This window comes from Eufriesea mexicana, unplaced genomic scaffold (genome assembly GCF_001483705.2).
Source record: "Eufriesea mexicana isolate 0111107269 unplaced genomic scaffold, ASM148370v2 scaffold484, whole genome shotgun sequence".
NCBI lineage: Eukaryota > Metazoa > Arthropoda > Insecta > Hymenoptera > Apidae > Eufriesea > Eufriesea mexicana.
The window spans coordinates 78,657-99,672 of NW_016908637.1; the positions used below are offsets into that span (position 1 = coordinate 78,657).

Below are 21,016 nucleotides of genomic sequence, written 5' to 3' on the forward strand. Positions count from 1 at the left end.
GATGTCCTCTGAGAAATTACTGTTTATCAGGTAGAAAGTTTATTTGCAAACAGTCCACAAAAATCGCTAATGAAAGTTACAATTCAACCGTTTGGCAGCTAGCTCCAAAGCATCTACACTCTGCCTCAAAAATAATTGAAATCGCTGCATATATATACAGCAGGCATATTTAATGAAAGATATTACACTACGCCGAAGATAATGAAAACATTAGCAATCAGAATTAGCCCTCGGTCTAATGCGGTCTAAGCGCCACAGCGTGCAAAGCAGCAAAGAGGCTCGAATTGGAAGAAAACAACGGAAATTAGAGCAATACGATTTCTTTAAGGAAGTAGGAGGTTTACGGTATGGACCTGGAATAGTAAACTAGTAGAAAATCTCGAAGTTAGTATCCAATAAACATTATTTCCTCAATTTTTCTGTACCAGAAACTTCTCGAAACAACTTTTTCCAAATTTCCGGAAAAGATACTTCAAAAACTAGATAAGCAATTCACTTGAAATTTTGCATACATATATTATGATACACGTACTATTCGATGAACCTAAAAATTAATCAAAATAAATAATTTAAACAACGTTTTCATACATAAATAGACGTAAAATTTTCGAGAAAACATTGATTCTTCTTCCAAAGTGGCCTCATTTTAACAATTTTCAACTTTTTCAGATTTTTAAAGATTCATCGATTAACTACGTTCACAAGGAGTAAGAAAAATGTTTGTATTCCTGTTTTGAACAAACAGGTGAGAAATTACAGCTGCCGACAATTTCAGATCTCCTCATGGACGTGCTACACATATGCTCCTATAACTCCAAATTGCAACATTTTTTAAAATGTGAAAAAAATTCTGTTTATACTCTTATAGTTACTTAACAAAACCTCATAGTTTTCAAAACGATTTGTCGAAAAAATTCCCCAAAATGCCCACATTTTCAGCGTTCTACACGAGGATTCCCCTTAAGATAAACCACCGAGTCTTTTTCATTATTTTTAACAGTTTCTTACCTTCATAATTTTCTTTCTTGGCTTTTGACTTCCTTCCTCCTGCACGTGTGTTCTCTTCTTCTTTCCATAACTTTCCTCCCAAATTTTGGGAATTCCAATTCTCTTAACATTTAAATCTCTCCTAATTATTACCTTCGACTATTCTCCATTTATTATCCAATCTCTGATTTGCTCCATTTCCTTCTGTACGTCTCCAAGAGCATATATCTATGCAACCTTCCATATCTCATTATGCATCTTAACTTTCAATTTTACTACTCCTTCAATTTCCGAGATCGGTTTCTCCAACGTCAAACTTTTCTTCCTCTTCCTTTACAAATAATCCTGCCTATCGATGTATTCCTTTGGAAATTTACTCTTCTCCCATCATTTCTCCCTCAGTCATGTCTCTAAAAGAAACATAATCTCCCATTTTCAAAATTTATCGCGTTACGATTGATTTTTTGGTAAATTCTAACGGGTCGTAAATCCGTCTCGTGAATTCGTTATGTTGCCCGCGAAATTAATCTTGGAAAATTATTTCAAACGATCACGAGCAAAAGGAAGAGCTAGGCTGAAGTCGAACGCTAGACTCTCCTGAACGACGATCGGAATCGAACTAGTCTTGATGTTTGCATAGAACTCCTCTGTTCGAGGTTTCGATTGGAAATGTGCTCCTCGATTTTTCTATGCTCGGTGTTAGGAAAATCGGAAGTTCGTCAAAAATATATGCGCATCTTCATTGGTGAATTGAACCAAGGGCGTTCCCATGGTCAGCAAATCGGTCACCTTAAAGGAAGGGAGGTCCTCCCAAGCGAAGACGATGATGGAGGGAACCTCCTCTTTCAAGATTAGGTGTAAGTAAGTACACGGGGCTTCTGAAAGCGATCGCTTCGGGGTCACCCGCCGTTTATGGTCCCTCGCTAGGGCCTGAAGATCCCAACGTATGCGGACCAACTGGGACCCTTAGACCTATTGCCAACCAAGTCATAAGTTGAGTAAAAAATAATTTAATTTCGTTAAATTAAGGCCTGAAGATCTCAACGTATGCGGACCAACTGGAACCCTTAGACCTATTGCCAACCAAGTCATAAGTTGAGTAAAAAATAATTTAATTTCGTTAAATTAGAGTTTTCACGGATTCTCGTGTTTCGCGACACGAGGAGTTATAAAAAAAGGAAAGTTTTTCAAACATGCATAAGGCATGGGTAGGAAAATTCTGATGCCGAATTGTTTTGGTCCTAAAGATTTGGCTGTTGAAAGACCGTAACGGTGTTTTCCAGGTCTTTCTTGTTCTACGACGGAACAAAATTCATTGTTCTTATTTTCCAGTCCTGCGATGTTCTAAAAGATAACTCTCTAATTACATTTCGTATTTCTTCCTTTCTCTTTCATTCCCCTCTTATCCTCTTCTTCGACTCTATCTTATCTCTCCTTTCTCCTACCTCGCTCCTCTTCGCTCCTACTAACTCCTCTTCAAGATTTTAAGACTCCCGCTTCCTCATTCCATTTTCATTAGATACTACCTATATCTTTCTGTATTTAACCTATGCCTTTTTTCTTTTGTTTTCTTTTGTTTGTTTCAACAATCCTCAATTCCCTCCAATCTTTCTTTTTCTCTCTTCAAGTCCTCTGCTTCAAGCTCTCTCCGTTTATATCAACATCGTACCTTTCCATCCTGCCACATTACGTATGCTTTCAGTTTTCACATTTTCACTGATTCTTTCCATTATCTTTTCTTTATTTTCCTTCTTCGATTTTACTTCTTTTATCACAATATTCCTCCTCTTCTCCTGTGTTTCTTTCTTTTCTAACCTCTTTTCTGTAGTAACAAGTCTGCTTTTAACTTCAAGTACACTTTCTATCCCATTTTATTTTTTTTTATTTTGTCTACTTCTCTTCTTTCAATTACCCTCATCCTCTCCTCATTAAATCTGTCTCTTCGTATTCTGCTCTCCTGTACATTCCTCTTCCATCTTTCATATTTCTTTCTTTATTTCATTTTTGTGCTTCTCCACCCCTCTAATGTTTTTCTACACAATCGCTTAATCCTTGAAACAGCTCTAGCTGCTGTAACATCAATTTCTCTATTACCTTTTTAGTCTACAATTTCTGTCATTCATATTCCATTTTGCTCCTCTTTTTCCTTTCTCTCCTTTGGTAATCTTATGGTTTTCCGCATCGTTATTATTATTGATAATTATTGAGAGAAGGGGAGAGCTCTCACCCATTTCGATGATTTTTAAATATGTTGTAAAAATCAATATTTCCAAGAACTTTTTCCTTTATATATAATCGCCACTCGACCTTTGTTTCCGAGATTTTTCCTTAAAAAGATTGCTGCTACTATACTGAATTCTGTCTATACGTACGCGTTTGTGACTGTGTATACATCAGTCCGAATCATCCCTTATCTCTTGTTTCTATAAACAACAGCATGGTGACCAACGACGAATAATGTATAATGTGACCAGGAGCTCACCAAAAGTGGCCAAAATTCAAAAAGTGCGAGGATTTTGTAAATGTTGGATACGTGTCATTTTTTCAGTCATTAATTCCGTATCTAGTGTCAAATTCAAGTCATCAAATCCAATATAGCGGATTAAAATCCAAAGTCCATTCAAGGAATGAGGAATTTGTATAAACGCTAATTCCAAGTCCAATATCAAAATTTTAGAAATTTTAATAATGGATCCAATATGGCGGAATAAAATTTGAAAATTACTCGTGTTTGCATAAAGACGATTTCCTCTGTTCTTTGGAGATTGAGATTATACGCCTAAGCAGATTCCAAACTAAAATGTGAATTTTATAAAAATGGATAGAATATATTTATCAAAAACATGACATTGCTGTCATTCGTATGAATTGTATTAAGCGCATGTACTAAATGTTTAACTATTCTTTTAAGACGTCTGCAACTAGCCTACAAGATTGTACTTAGGAACAGATTGCAGTACGATTTTAGATTCCGTTAAAGTGCTTAATTATAGTAAATCCTCCCGCTTTTCACTAATTCGTCCATGTTTTTAATGCGAATCACATTCGTCATTCGACGACACTTTTTCACTTAAAAAATCTAAAATACCAAACGTGACGATTGTGTCTTGCATACTATGAGTCGATTAGTAGTCCTGTGTGTGAGGTGCACACCGGAACGCGCTGATTGAGAGTGTCTCAATCCCGCGCCCATGGAGGCCGAGTGGATTAACCGTTTGTCCCAAGCAGCGCTTAAGGCTTTCGGAAGAACACGATCGAAAAATCCTGAACAGCGCGATAACGCTTGTCTTAATCGAATGCCAAGAAGTCCAAACGGCGCGATAGCGCTTGTTTAATTTTATATCGAAAAATCCCAATCGTCGCAATAGCGCTTGTTGGTACTATGTGACGTACATAGCAAAGTTGAGCGCGATCACGCTGCTTGCGCCACTTGCGCTACGATTTAACTTTCGGTTGTCGTGCCGCGCTCTACAATATAACATGCGGTAAGGCGTTACATTCACGCCGCACCGCGTCTGCGAGCTAACTGTTAACCGACGTGACGGACACGTCGTTTTTGTTTCTGCGACAAATGCTTATCGACGTGGTATATACGTCGCTGGCGGCTTTGGAACAAAAGCATCTCGACGTGTGTGGCACGTCTTTATAGCGCAATTGGTAAACTCTAGTGGTAGGCGTCGCACGTTAAATCACCGGCATTCGTTGTCCTCTTCTAACTCTGATTGGGAACTGGTTTCTGGTTATGGTTCCATTCGACTTGGGGGATGACAAACAAATCTCTCGCTTCTTCAGGAATTGGTAATTTCCATTTGTTTACTCGCGATTGAAGTTTAATGGTCAAAATAGGAGGATCTGAATCCATTTTTGTACAAAACATCCCGAAGATTGGCTTTTTGGTTGTGCTTTCTATTGTAAAATTCTATGTAGTTTCTAAAATATTTGTTTCGTCCTTCAGATGCTTCTTTCTGAAATAAGCCAAGGGGCAGTATACTCGTACTTATAATATCGGCGCCATGAATAAGAATTTTATGTAGAGTCAATGTAGTATTGCAAAGTTCGTTGAATCGTACGGGAACAACTGGTAGGTGATAGGATAAGGCAAATAAAATTGTTTTTAAACTGCGAATTAAACGAAGATCTAGATCAAGAATTTCAGCAAGAAGATTTGGCTCGGCAAATGCACGACGTGCCAAATTTCCGTCGTTCGTGATTCCTGAGCCTTCTTGTTTTGGCTTATCAACGATTAATCCAATTTTTCCAAAAATCTTCTTTGTATTAATTCTTTCCTTCCTTCGAATTTTAATAAAATAGAAAGTCTAAGCGGACAACACATACTATTATCTAATAAATTCTTTATGAGCAAAGCGGTGCGCGGGCACCACTTTTACAGTATTTAAGTACTTTACTTAACTGTCATTACTAAAAAATGTAAATTAATGTAATATCACGGTAAAATTAGTATCAGTATAGTACCATCGTTAACAAAAATAAACATACATATAAGAATGTACATTACTCCGAGTCGCAAAGTATTCACTATGACCAAGCTTGTCATAAAAGCTCTATTTTCTTTGGATCAAGCTATACTTAATCAAATTGCAAAAGGAGCAAATTTGAGCATTTAAGCATTGAAGTATACATTCTACAAAATCCCCAGATACCTGATTTATTTTTAGTGTTATGGCAAGTTACGATTAATCGAAAGTAAGAGAAATCATACAAATTTCAGATATTTTCTCAATAAATATTAAAATTTGTAGTTTAGTATCACACTTCCTACAAAAGTACATGCTTTTTGTATACTACATGCCTGCAACTATGAGAAACAAAAAGGGCAAACTTAATTACGTAAAATGTCTTTGTTTACGAGACAATTTCAGAACGAAGGTGATGTTACCAGTTTTCTGTCTTTTTCAGAGGTTCTTTACTCTGTTAAAAGAATAATAATTCATTAAATTACATAAAAATTGTATAATAGGTACTTTAAGGTACCTGGAACATCGTGACACTTTCAATTTATGGAAATAAACTCATTTTTGGCCAGTTTTTAGAGGCTTCTGGCCCACTGTGCACCGGTGAGACGGTAAATTCTACTCAAATTGCGTTTTTGATATACAGGTCCATTGCCAGTCACCTTGACGTGTTTATAGAAACCATAAACAATTGGCGACTCAATGCTTAAACACATGCTGCCCCGGATAAATGTCTATAGGCAATATTCATTGTAGTAGTGGCAATTTTATTTTACAAATATCTCGGAAACTGAGGTCCAGCGACGGTTACGTACATAGGAAAAACTGAGATAAACTGTCGAATAAAACTTGACACAGGTTGTTTTCCATTATTTTCCATTGTTTCTGATGTTAACCTCTTATTTTACGCTTTGCCCATTTGACGCTTCGACTGTGCGCTCCAAGTTGTGCCAATTACACGCATCTTATGGTACGTAAATACACTATGGTACAACTGGTTTAATTTTGTAAGATGTTTGATAAATAATTGCTAACAATTCATCAGTGAACAAGACAGATTTATTATCTTGAAATGAACAATAGATCAGTACCATTTAATTTATATTTACGAATGAACGCTTATTTCAAATTATTAAATGTTTTGAAAACATTTAGAGGAAATTAATAATCTTCGATCGTATGGAATCTTTCGAAGCATATCGGTACATGTAATGCAACTTTACATCTTTTACACTCCCACGTTGTTTCGCTACGTTTTTTATGTCTTGAACAAACTTTACATGCCCTTGCTGGCTTTGATTTCGATGGTGTTGGGTCTATATGCTTGGGAAAATGACCCCAATGTTTCGCGTGCAGTCTTTCTGGTAAATCTCCGCTCGATAATCTTCCTTTCTGTTTATACTCTGGAAATGGGATATTTTTCAGTAATGATTCTGCTATTTCGATTCTATATTCGGCGTAACTCTGTTGTTTTCCAGTATTTAACTTGTTGAACAAAATATAGCAGTTAAACAGCGCAATATCAAACACGTAAAAGAAAACTTTTCGGTATCCTTTCATACATTTCCTCATCACAGGGAAGCACGCTAGCATTTGGTCTTGCCGATCAATTCCAATCATTCCTTTGTTGTAGTCGATAACACATTTTGGTTTCAAAGTAGAATCGAATTGATATTTGCCTTCTTCTGTCATTTCTGCTGTTTCGTGTTTCGTAGAAATAATATAGACGTTTCGATCATCGATCCATTTTAATGCCAATATACCATTGCAGCTTCTCATTATACATTCTCCCCTTTGTAATTTTCCTTTAACAAAATCTCGTGGCATATTCTCTCTGTTCGAACGTACTGTCCCAACCGCGTTAGTTTTACTGTTAAGTAAAGTTATAAACAGTTTTGGTGAAGAGAACCAATCGTTTAAGTATAAAGTATGTCCTTTATGTAACACTGACTGTAATACCTCTTTGACAATGTTTTCAGATGCACTGTCATTAGAATTTCTCTTGTCACTACCTGTATATATTTTGAAGTCATAGCAATAACCTGATGCTGACTCGCATAATTTATAAAATTTAATACCGAATCTCGCCCTTCTCGATATGTTAAATTGTTTATAAGATAAGCGTCCTTTATATCTCATTAGTGATTCGCCGATAGTAATGTCTTCTTGCATTGTATACGCTTCTTTAAATTTCTGATTTAAAAAATTTGTCACAGGTTTTACTTTCCGTAATTTATCTGTATTGTCGATTGAATTGCTATTTGCAAAACGCAAACATCTAGTTATTTGCAGAAATCTTTTCAATGGCATCGTTTTTCTGAATATCGGCGTTTCTATAATAGCCCTCTTAGACCAATTCATTTGAATTGTTGGTTTCTTAACTTGAGCCATTATTATACATAATGCTAGATATATTTTTATTTCCCCACAATCTACGGGAAACCAACTTTCGTCTATTTTTCGTTTTTTATTTCTATTATTTATTATTTGTTCCGCGTATCGATTTGTCTCCGTTACGATATTTTCCCAAAACGTATTATCAAATATCATATCAAAAATGCCCAATTCTGTTTCGTTTGCACCTAGCTGATTTAAAGTTGCCACTTTTATGCCAGGAGTCTCCGTATAATTCCAAACTTTTGGTTTATTACTTTCTTCTTTCCAAATCCAACACTCTGATTGTTGATCATCAATGTGAACATTATCGTTGATATTATCTTCAATAACCAGTCGTTTTCGTACAGGTGAGAAAATATCACTACTTTCACTATCACTATCAGAAATAACTAAGAAGTCACTTTGTGCAATGCTAGAACTACTCTCACTGTCATCATCGTCGCTAAATTTTCTTTCTAAAGACATTATTGGGAATATCTTTCTAATATATTTAAGAAAATATATTTGAATGCGCTAGTGTGGCTAAGAATAACACGTAACCGATTTGGAGACGAAAAGACGGCAACAATTATCCACGAGACTGACCCGTGATACTTATGTTTGGCCCAATCGACCTACTACGGGTCTCACATGATATTGCAGGCGAAGGGGTTAACATTCCATCCTCCTTCTTTCAACTGAATTCCAGGAAGTCACCTCCCCACATAAGCGTTCTGATTCGGTCCCGACAGTAAGGTGCACACTCGTTCAACGAAAATTGACAGAAAATATAAACAGAAACTTCACGTGATCGACGCTGCGGCCGCAAATAAGTGGCTGCTGAACGTCGCTGCTCAGGGACGTTTTGTAGTGACTCCTGAGAAGGGCTCCCGGATGAAGCATACACAGTGAAGTAGGCATACGTATCCCTACTGTGTAGGGATCTGGATATTACGTTTCGGCCCTGTTCTGATCACGCGCCGCTCACGTGCAGCTGTTTATATTTCCTGCCAATTCTCGTTCAACGGTGTTACGTATACATATATGTTTTTATTTGTCATACAGTTTATATTCTAGAGAGTGATTTTTATTCTTTTTTGTGTTATTGAATGTATTTAATAACAGCTATATTTTCAAGAGTTAACTAAGGCCGTGAGTCTAGTCTGTGTTTGGTTAGGATAAATGTTTGTATGAATGGAACCCAAGACGTCAGTCGATAGTTAGTGACTCCAAGTGACTTAAATATAATATAGTTATTGCGTGTTAAAAAAAGAATAGTTTAAAAAAATACATACGAAAGTCTAGAAATGCTAAATAGCTAGACGTTATGTTATTTAACATATAAGATTTTATTTTTGAAGGATCTAATCACAAAATGGGCAAGACAATAATGCCTTTTGATGAGAGAATTGTGAAAAACTACACGACACATCAAAATCGCGAGAATAATTAGTGACATACGTATTCGAAAGTGTTTTCTGTCTCATATTACTTTTTATTTTTTATTAAATAAAATTTTGCATTAAATTTAAATTATACTTTTTCCAAGTTTATTTGTAAGTCTGATTTAAGTTTCAAGTTTAAGTATTCTTTTAGTGTAAGTTTAAATTCTTTTAAGTCTAAGTTTATGGGACAGTTTTAAAAAAGAATGCAAATCTAATCTCTGTGTTTCTGTGTGCATTAAATTATTGCGAATAGTTGAAATTTGAGTTTAATGTGGAAAATGTTTTACCCTTGAAATAGTTAACATTTATTTTTTTTATAACCAGCATCTTGCACAAGTATTAAATAAAAAATTTGAAGAAGAAAATATACCAGGAAATGGAGGAATTATTAAAAAAAAAAGAATCTGTCGTTAGCGGTACCAGAAATTTGTCATAAAATATGTAAAGAACCTAATGACAATTTGTTGCATGAATAAGGGAAAAGTTATTAGAAAAGACTGATATCGATTTCAGTAACCAAGAGGAGAATGTTAAAAAATGGCCAAATTTTGGATCACTCTGGAATCTAAACTATTATTAAGGCATTATTATTTAGATCTCATAAATGTGTAAGTACATTATTATTTACTACAAATGTGATGGGAAAGTTATTAAACGAGCAATTGAAGTAGAAAATATGTACACAGAGCAAAGAATTCAAAATTGTTCGTTATAAATATTATTAATTTTGAATTAAATGCATAAAATGTGAACATCAACAATATTTTATATATGAATATTTTTTATATTTATTCGTATTATAATATGAGGAATATGTTTTTTGGTTTTACATATTACATAAATATTACATGAATTTTATAAAAGTATTTTTATTTTTCTAATGCATTATATAAGAATTGTTTAGAAAATTCTTTATTATGTTATCAAAATTCATGTCATATGACATACATTATGTTTATTAATAAATATTATATATTAATATAAATTTATTAATTATGAACTATGACACAGTGATATTTAAACGATATCGTATACATATGAAATATTTACATAAGAAATATTTTATCTAATAATGCATGATTACTTAAATTCTTTTTGCCATTTTGTTTGAATATTATTGTCAGTAGCATTGATACTAATACTGTAAATGTAATTGCTAATGCACAATCATTACACAATACAATGATGAAAGCAAATGTTGAAATTTCAAATGTTGCAATTAACCATTCATTTCCATATAATAATACTTGATTGAAAGAATAATTAGTATCTGAAAAATTATATATATGAATTTTAATTCAAAATATTTTATTCTTTTCATACCCATTAAAAATACATTACCAATATAGAAAATTGATTTCTTTGTATTTTGAGAAAATATAATATTAAATAATTTTTCAAAGAAATGTTGTTCTTTAATTATGTAGTCTTCATTTCTTATGCAATGATCTACAAATTTACATAGAAATTGTTTTAATTTTAACTGATTATTGAAAATATATTCCCAATTTGTAGTAGAAGAAAAGGAAGTTTTTATAAAATTATTTCTTTCCTATAAAAAAATAAAAATGATATATAATCAATTTGAAATACATTTAAAAAAATTTAAATTGTGTTATACATACGATCTTTGTCAGTTTCAAACTTTCATTGAAAGTAATCCTAAAGGTCTTTGTTAAATATAATACAAACGTTTGTTCAGTTGTTCCTGGAACAAGACCTCTGTGTGCACATAAATTATTTCTTTCCATTTGTACATCATTAATTAAGGTAAGTAAGTCTGTGTCTGCAAATCCATGTACTGATCTATTGTAAAGCAATGAAATTGTTTAATTGCAAATGTTTTACCTTTTACAATTTTGTATTTTATGTATTATTTTATTAATGTACATTACCTTCCATGAATATAGAAGCCATGATAATTAAATGGTAAAATAAATATACTGATGTTTGCAATTGAACAGAGATTTATAAATTCTTGCATTCTATTTGTAATACACTGTTCGTAGAAAACAATGGACACCAACCATTGAATACAATAAATTAAAATATATATTAAGACACAGAATGTATAATATAAAATAAAACTATAATTCTCTTCATAAAATGTAGATATTAATTTTGGCATTCCAAAAATCCATGGATATAATTGTATGATCTGTTTTAAAAGGTATAATTTAATCTTGATTATTTAGTTCTACTCTGCTATTTTATGAAACTTAAATTTACCTGAAAAATACATAAAACAGCAAGCAATTGTACTAATATGTTTATCTTTCTTTTTGTTTGAAGATTTAACCATTGACTTGCAATAAAATATGTTCTCCAAATACTAATAGGAGTACTATTAAGAATACTATTTCTATCTATTATTTGGTCAGAAATTTTTGATATTGAATTTACACTTGAAATATTTGCGTCGTGTTTGTTAACTTGGAAAGATTCGTTACAACACCTAGAGTTATTATATTTGTTTAATTTATATGATATTTTCTTGCGTTTAGCTGTTATTGTTTCTGATGACATTTGAAAATGTTTAAATTTATTCTTTAAAAATTTATCAATATATAAATCACTTAAAGACACATTGGGAGAATCATGTTTACACTGATTATGTAATGTTTTTGGTTGCTCCCAATCAATAAAGAATATATCAATATTCCAGTACTGCCAAACGAATCCAAATAATTCTACGAGCTAAATTAGAAATTATTATAATAAATATAATTAAACTAATTATAATTAATTGTATATTTATAAACTGTTTAAATATTTACTTTAAAGAAGAATGCTGTTGCTGTAAATATTTTTATCCTTTTCTCATTAATATCTTCAGGAAAGAGAATATATGGTACTGTTTGTCCTTTATAAAACATAAACAGATATACACATAAAATAATCAAACATAAGATAATTATGTTTCCAATGGTACTCATAATATGAATAAAGAACCAAATGAGTACAAACACATTAATAGGTGAATCATAATGCCGTTTACTATAACTCCATGTTTTTATGCTTGACAAAATTAAGGCCAATACTGACAGAACCCCAATAATAATCTAAAAATGTATTGTAAAAATGTTATAACGAAATAATAATGATGTTATAAAAATGATTTTTATTGTTATACTTTTCTTATTGTCTTGTATTTTTACCATGAAATGTGTACCAATATCGTTATCTTTTATAGTAAATTTAATTTTATAATCTAATGTAACGTCTATAATTTTGTCAATCTGATCATGTGTTAATTCAGCATATTCAATAATTAATAAAGGTGGAAATATTTTATTCTTATCCTTTGTATTTTGAACATTAATTCTGAAAAGTTGTTACAAATATTTTTAGTTTTATTACATTCTAAGTTTAATATACAATTTTTTTAATAATCAAACTCACATTACGTTTAAAGATTTCATATAACGTAGTACAGACAATACATTTGATTTTTCAGTCTTATTAGCTGTAAAATTTGATAATGTTTTAAAACTACTAATATTATCAACAAAGAAAAATTTTCTTACTAACTGCCAATCTGACATTTCATTCTGATTCTGTAAAATCGTCAAGACTATATATTTACAGCAATTTTATAAAATAGTATTTAGGGCAACAAATATCAAACACTTATATATTCATGATTATTTCATCACTAATGTTCTTACCTGATTAATATTTTTAATAAGTATAGGTAATGCATACATTACGCTATTATTATTTTTCATAAATGTTAAATAAGGAGATATAAACTCTACCTCCGGTTGTATTAGATTCTTAACTGTAAATTTACATTTTTTCTCAAAATTAATACCAAATCTAACATATTCTAGCAAATTGCATGGAATATTAGGTTTACCAATTGATTTAAAATTGCCATGCAAAGAAAATGTAGTAACTGTAAAATTCAATATATTATCCTAAAAATTATATAAATGTAGTATAATAATGTATTACATTATATATATACATGTATGTGTGTATCCATACATGTGTATGCACAGATATGTACATACTTAAATACATTACATACATCGTTTTCTTTCATTAAGCTGTAATTTTGTGTAATTTGTTTACTATTTAATACATTTGTAGTTTCATTTTTATCATAAAATAACCATAAAGGTGATTTTTGTTTTTGCATAAAGAACTTGCATGCAGCATCATTAGCATAAAGACTTAAAACACACATATTTGATAAATGCTCACACGCTAATTTATCTTTTCTCTAAAAAATATATATGATTCATTAATTTATGATTATTCACATATCTTTGTTTCTTCTCTTACCTTACAAAAGTATATAGCGATCTGAAGTTCACTTCTAAAATAATAACTATCTATGTTTCGACTATTAAACTTTATTTGAAATGCAATTTTTGAATTTTGTTTATTAGAAAAGGTATCTTCGCGTAAGCAGTAACTCTGTACCTGTGTATAATGATACTTTGTAAGGTAATCATTACTTTCATAATAATTATATACAAAATTTTTGCAAGGTAAACATTTATGCAAAAATGGATAAGTATTGTTGGGACAAGAAATACAATGAATAGTATCCAATAATGTCCCATTTAAGTTTCTGTCTACTATAAAGAAATTAAAACATCTTATAATAATTGAAATAATTGATTAATTAATTTAAATAACAACATATGCTTCTTTTCTTAATACTTTAATTATTACCTTGAATTTCATTAGACGGACATGTACATATTGTATTGTTACATGCCACACAGTCATTTCCATCTGAGGTTACTGTGGCATTAGTACCACAAAATACGCATATAGGATATCCATCCTTGAAACCGACTTTTTTACTAAATTCATCACACGAACATCGCAGTCCTGCGAATGAAATTGTTTAAGTATTCATTTAATATTTTAGAAAAAGTTTCAGACTCACGATCGAGAGATGGTTTCAGGTTTTTGTTAGCATCGCATTGTATGCAGGAAAGTGATACAGATTCGAAATATTCGTTGTTTTTACATTTTGATGGATGAGAAAATTCAAAAACTTCTTCATTTACTACAATTTGGATAAAATTTATCCAATAAAGTAAAAAACAAAAAGAAGTACCTTTTCTTATAAAGTAATACATTTTATGTACGTATATCTAATATCCAGATTTGTATACGGCTTTCATCTCTATAGTAACGAGTTATAGCAGTTCGCAAACACCATCTGAATTCCAAATATTTAAAAAGTACACAATTAAAAGCTGTAATACAAACACAAAGATATTTTATATTTCTGAAATCGAATGTTACATCTGAGTTATACAATTTAGTATTTAACAAATAAAGCATAGCTTGATACAAATATACATAGAAATATATTGTAGTAAGTATAAACGTACATACATATGTATATTTTGTAAAACATATATACTATTATATTTACAGCTGATTCTGTAAGCCTTATTGTTACAATGAAACTTTATGTTAAATTTTGATAGAATAGTTTTTCTATAACGTGTTATGTCGTTTATTTTTGCTATTACAATTATCGAATTAAAAATCTATCGAATATATTTTAAATGAAATGAGTTGATAGACCATTAAATATAAAATTGCAATCTAAAAATTTGTATAATACGTTTTACAAATGAAGCATTATTAATTAAACAAATAAAATTCTTCCTAAAGATATACACATTATTTTGTATAAAGGTGTTTATATATTATTATAAATATGTATTCTGTATCCAAATAGTTCAGAAAATGTAATAAGAGAGTATAAATACAATTAATATAACAACATTAATATATCTTAATGTATATATTCTATAAATCTTAATCTTAGCGACCTGCAGCATTATAAATGAACGATAAATCTCGACAACTTACGAATCCAGTCAAACGACCAATTTTTCCGATATTTAGTATAGATTATTTGACAACTTGGCTATGTTTAATATTTGGTGTAGACCAATTGTTGAAAAAAGATGCCACTCGTTTGCGGATATAATTCACGAATTGACTGTCTGTTAGGATATTTCGCGAATTCAGAAATAAATAATTATTCACAAATATTTTAGTTTAATGTAATAGTAACAATCTGTCCTGATTCGGTTGATATGTGTTAAAAACATGTCAAATGATTTGGTTTGCTCGGTGTGTTTAAAAAACTTACTTTGTCTTTCGAATTTAAAAGTAATCAAAAGCTGCCTAAGCACGAACGTTCTCTTGATTGGAAGTTGGTTGAATCAAGGGTGTTGGTGTTCTCTTAGTCCGGGAATTGGTCTTCTTGAAGAAGGAATGTTCTTCACCGCAAGACGGTGGTGGAAGAAATTCCTCCTCCAGGGTGAGCCGTTTAGGGGGTTTCTCGCACGTTAGTGATCTTTCTTGAGAGGTGATCGCGACGATGTCATCTTTGAGTTATGGCTTCGAAAGCTGGGGTTACTCGGAACCAGTGCACATGGTCTCGACTCTTGCAGGCCTATTGTCAGTAAAATTCTAAGTGTAGTCGCCTAATTTTGTTAAGTTAGGCGTTGAAGAACTTATCGTATTCAGTGATCCGAGGTAATAAAAGAAATTTGCTAAAATGTACAATAAACAGATGGAAATAGAAAGTACTAAACATCAAACTATTCAGCGTTTAGGACCTGCTTTCTTTTCCATGATGGAACGACTTAGAAATATTAAACTCTAAACAGCAGGTACTCCATAAAACGGAATCGGTTTTAGTCTAGGAACATTTTCGCAGAACTTCGCCTATACCGTTGGAACGTCATTGACTACTCCATCCATTGTTGAGGTTATTACCTGTATGACTATAACAATAGGTAATAAACGAATATGGAAGCAGGATACAATTTAACACTAGATTTACGGAAGCCGTCTGTAGCGTGGATGTGGATTGCACTGCTTGGATCCGGTTCGAAGTACCACAAAATGTAGCGTGGCGTAGGCTGATATTGTATCTCCACGCTGATTGAGGTAGCCTTTGATAATATTGCTACCCTCTTCTCAGTGTGTCGCGTCACTTACGAGACACTGAGCACTTCGGTTGTCTAATGAAGCGCAGTTTGTGGTGTATTTACACTTTATTACACGTTTTGATGAGTGTATGAATGATTTGTGTGTATAGTGTATCTTCTCCGTCTTTGCCGTTTTCGTCTTGTGTCCTCGTGTTCCATTTTCTGTCTTCTCGTTTGATGTGTTTTGACTTCTCCAACCGTTTTGATGTTTCGTGTATGAGTTCTGAATACCGTCTTGTGTTTTCTGTATGATTGTTGACTACCGTCTTATGTCTTTGACTCCTCAATACCGTCTGATTCTACGTTTTTGGCTTCTAACTGTCGTCTCGTCTTGTCTAGTCTTCGTTTGCGGTGATTGGTGAAAAATGATTGTAGGAGGAGGAAAAATAGAGTTTTTTCATTGGACAAGGAGTTTTGGCGGGATCTTGAATTAGGAGAGGGAAACTGACAGGGAAGTTTCTCTTTAAGTATTATTTCGTTTTAGATTTATAGGTACGTCTGTTTAGCGTTTTGGTGGGTCAGTCGCACGTGCGTCCCGTCTGTTGGGTCTGGTCTCAAGTATTACCGTCCCTAGTCCTTGTCTTAATTTATGATTTGTCGATTCTGAAGAGGAACAGCTAGGCGCGTTTTCCACCTATTTTATTTATAACACCGTCAATTTGACGGAAGGGTTGCTCCAATTATACGATGATAACAGATTTAGTTAACTTATATCAAGACTGTTAATATAATATATAATTGTTTTTAAATTAAACTAATCGTTAAAAAAAAAGGCACATGGTTTTCTTTACCTGTCACTTTGAGAGGTGTCCTTAGAAACAGGTATACAGATAGCGTCCGTAAACCTAGTGTTAAAATCGAAATGAAGATAGATGGCAGCAATCGCGCATTTAGAAGTTGCTTATTCTAAGAAAGTATTAAATCAAATATTTTTGCATAGATGTAGAAGCGGGAACACTTGAACGGTTATCAGAACGAATAACGGCTAGACTAAACAACTATCGGTGTGAAGAACGAGACACTCAAATGGATGTTTAAATTAAGGTTAGGTGTGAAAGGCGAATGAATACCCGGAATATACGTGATGCGTTTTGAGGATGCATCGTATGAGTGTGTAGTGTGCATGTGTGAATGAATAAAAGGTGAGTGAACGATGAAGAAGGGCAGATAGTATCAAGAATCGTAAAGAAGGGCAGTCGTACTGTCGGTCAGTCGGAGAATCAAGTAGTAATAAGTCAGTATAATCGTTAATCATTATTAGTTGTAATCGTACGTTACTTTTAATTTCCTTTTAGCTCGTAATAAATATATTTTAGACAAGATAAAATCTTTTTTGTCAAAGATAAATATTTTTTTTGTCAATGGAATATATTTCAACATAGATACAATAAAAATTTTGACGGATTGTTAATGTGAAAATTATCTTAGAATTATAAATGTTGGAAAATAATTACCTTTACGGTTTTTGAAAATTATTACTTTAAGATATTGCTATTGAGAGCAATTTGTAAATATTGCTAAAGTTGGCTTAAGCATTTCTAGAAAGAAGATATCGATTATAATTTGTTATTTAGTACAGTATTTTGTATTTTTCCATTAAATCGGTGACTTTTGAAAGTAAGTTTTTACGAGTGTGATTATAGGCATCAAAAAACATCGAATTTTTTCAGTTACGATAATTCATTCACCCCATTAAAAACAGGAGATAGCAGATTTTAAGATACAAATGATTATACTTGAAGGAAAACTATTCTAATGTTATGTAGGAGTTTAAAATAGACAACGTTTCACACGGTTACTAAGTATTTTATTCTTGACTTAGTAAGCGAATGCCACCGAAAACGCATCCCCTGCAGTCTTATCCTAGGCGATGTCTTCCTAGAAATTCAACAAACAGCTTTCTCCCGCCGGAAGACGAGTGGCATCAGTGAAAGTTGCCTACAGTTAACACAAATTAATATTCATAGAAAATTGTCTTTTAATAATATTTAACGTATTACAAGAAACTTATACAACGTGATTAAAGAATTAAACTCACCTTCTATGGAAAAAACTTTTCAATTGAAATGAGATAATCGTCGACGTATCAAGATGACTTAAATAAATGGTGAAATTATTCTATTAATTATTAATTAATAATTAATCATTAATTGTTATGCATTACTGGCCAGGAAATTTATAATATACTTTTCTGAATAAAATTAAAAAGTACAATTACTATTAATTATATGTCTGTGGAAAAAAGGAGAAATTTTGAGAAATAATTTATATATAAAAAAAAATTTGTTTGTAATTAATCAATATTATCTTTTTTCTTTTGACAAAGAGAAAAAGAAATTTTCATTAATTTCTTCTCCTACCACTTGTTTAAGAGAAATTCGCTTTCATTCTCATGCATCGTAATTTCCAGCTTTCCATTTTTGAAATTACAACCTAATAAGATTATAATAATCCTCTGCAATTATCAAAAAATTATAAATATTTCAAACTCCTTTGATTCCAAATATCGGTAAACATGTCACTATAGAATTAGAAGAAAACAGAAAAGTATTGTTTAATGATCGAATGATTACAAAAGGATGATAACTATTAAATTCTTCCTCAAATAATTAAAATTTTATAATTTGTTTTAACAGTCAATTAAATTTTATATTAAATCTAAAATTTGCACAAATCCAATTGCTTATATTGTTGGATGACTAACGATTCGTTAGCCCTTAGTCACTAGAAGAGCCTGGCTGATAAACGCAGACCAATTTCAGAGTCCAAAAACAATTGACTCATTCCTACTTTCACTAAGGGCCAATGGTCATCTTCACCCTACCAAAAACTAACATTATATAAGCACCCACAAAATTTGCGAAAAGTCAGTTTCAGTTCCAGTTTTAGTTTTTTCCTCTCCGCCGACTTGTATTTTTCCAACGTAGCCTTGTTGCTAGAATCCGTATTGTATATTGAAATCTGGGTTCCAACAATATTTGTTCGTCATGTTTCGTTTTATTCTTGTAAATTACTATCACATCGATTCTCAAATTTTGTATTTTCGATGGTGAGTTGAATACAAAATGAAGTTTAAGAAATTTGGATGTTGTTGAATGAATTCAAGAATTCAATAATTACTTAAAAAATTACATAAAACTATTATTCAAAAAATATTTTGTCTTTTGTTACATAACCATTTGCCACGTTTAATTTCATTTCACCCTATATACAGAGTCACAAAGCATAGAAATCAATGCAGATAATAACCCTCTTCTATCGATGGTTATAATTATACCTATAATTACTTGGAATTTACTGAAAACATCCTCCCTTGCTTCTAACTCGAATGTCCCGTTATCATGTATGGTATCCCTTTCACTATAAATAGCACTGACATCCTATCATCATTTTATATGATTTTTAAAGATTTAAACAAATTTTTACTTAAACTTTTCAAGAAATAATTATTTGTGTTATAGTACATGAAATATCACAGATCCATCATGAAGTCATAGTGAAATATCTATCGTAAAATGAGATTACAGTATCTAACTTACATAAATGAAGTTTTCACTTTGAACTCTCTCTGTCCATTGATTAACACGTTTCGTATAGATTCGTCTTTATGGCACCGAATGTAAAGTTTAACGTGTACCATTGGTGGAATTTACGACGGAGAACGCGTTAATGGTTCGAATTCGCTGCTTCTTGATGGCACCACTGTCGCATGCTGAGAGAGTTACTCTGAATATCGTTGCCTTCCTATCCAGTAGAGGATCAGAGAATGGCTATGGAAAAGGGGTACTTCAGAAAATTATGCAGAGTAAAACTAATACTTTTCCCGTAATTCTTTGTATTCTATTTACAATGAATCGTTTACAAGTCGAACAAGATTTAAAGTCGATTTATTCAAAAACTGAGCTCCGGATAGAGAAAATGTTATGCTAAATTTTTCTTTTTTTTTTTTTACATGGAATCACTGTTTGGTTGTACAGCGATTTCCGGCTCATCCTGTATGCATAATATGGAAATGTATGTAAACATTTTTTAACGAACACAAACATGATAACTCGAGTTCTGCGTTAGAACAGTCATTAATTCGGAATACAAGAATTATAGGTACAAAATGTAAAATATAAAATTTACAAATAATATTCAATACAATCGTTACAAGATTGCACAAGCATTATTTACGTAGAACGAAACAAATAAAATCCAACTGCCTTCAGCTTGGCTCTCATGAAATTTAATAAATTCAAGTAAAACTACTTGCTGAAAATTTATCAACAAACTACTTCAAGGAAAAATTTAATCCTCAATTCGAAAGGGTAACAGAACCTTCCGTTTGAGCTTCGCAATTAAAAATTTCAAGGTATAAAGTTACTTGTATCCTACACGCTATAAGTGACTGGACATCAGGATGGAAAACTCCCATCTACCGTTTCAGTTGCGAAAGGATGCGAATAAATTAACAGGTTTGCAGAGGTTGATAGGTTATTTGCCAACAATTGTATTTCGTGTTCGCTTCGATGCTAATGCGAGTCATCGTGAATTTACATGACAGATGTAGCGGTGACAGAGTGACGAGAATGTTTACAAACCCAAAGCTGGCAAAGGTGTTAGCTTAAATTCGACAAATAAAATTCATCGTGTCACAAATTTATTTTTTCGTGTTCTGTGTCGTTTCGCTAGTCTTTCATTTACTAACCTTGGTGGTTACAGTAAATAATGACACTACGGTATCGTGGATCGGTATCGCTATCAGAGCCAT

General features: G+C 32.1%; 2 protein-coding genes across 2 annotated transcripts; both read right to left on the reverse strand.

The window, feature by feature from the left end:
• Positions 1-6,620: 6,620 nt before the first annotated feature.
• On the reverse strand, positions 6,621-8,321 carry LOC108545550 (piggyBac transposable element-derived protein 4-like). The gene has a single exon (XM_017897229.1). The coding sequence runs from the start codon at positions 8,319-8,321 to the stop codon at positions 6,621-6,623; it is 1,701 nt and encodes a 566-aa protein (XP_017752718.1).
• Positions 8,322-10,326: 2,005 nt separating this feature from the next.
• Positions 10,327-21,016, reverse strand: LOC108545551 (meckelin). Its single transcript, XM_017897230.1, has 16 exons — positions 20,954-21,016; positions 19,541-19,643; positions 14,392-14,502; positions 14,187-14,309; positions 13,967-14,128; positions 13,571-13,866; positions 13,314-13,508; positions 12,949-13,200; positions 12,683-12,837; positions 12,439-12,604; positions 12,058-12,342; positions 11,510-11,977; positions 11,176-11,438; positions 10,906-11,086; positions 10,622-10,832; positions 10,327-10,550 (listed from the first exon to the last, which is right to left on the reverse strand). Exons 1-16 carry the CDS (start codon positions 21,014-21,016, stop codon positions 10,327-10,329), a joined length of 3,258 nt encoding a protein of 1,085 aa, XP_017752719.1.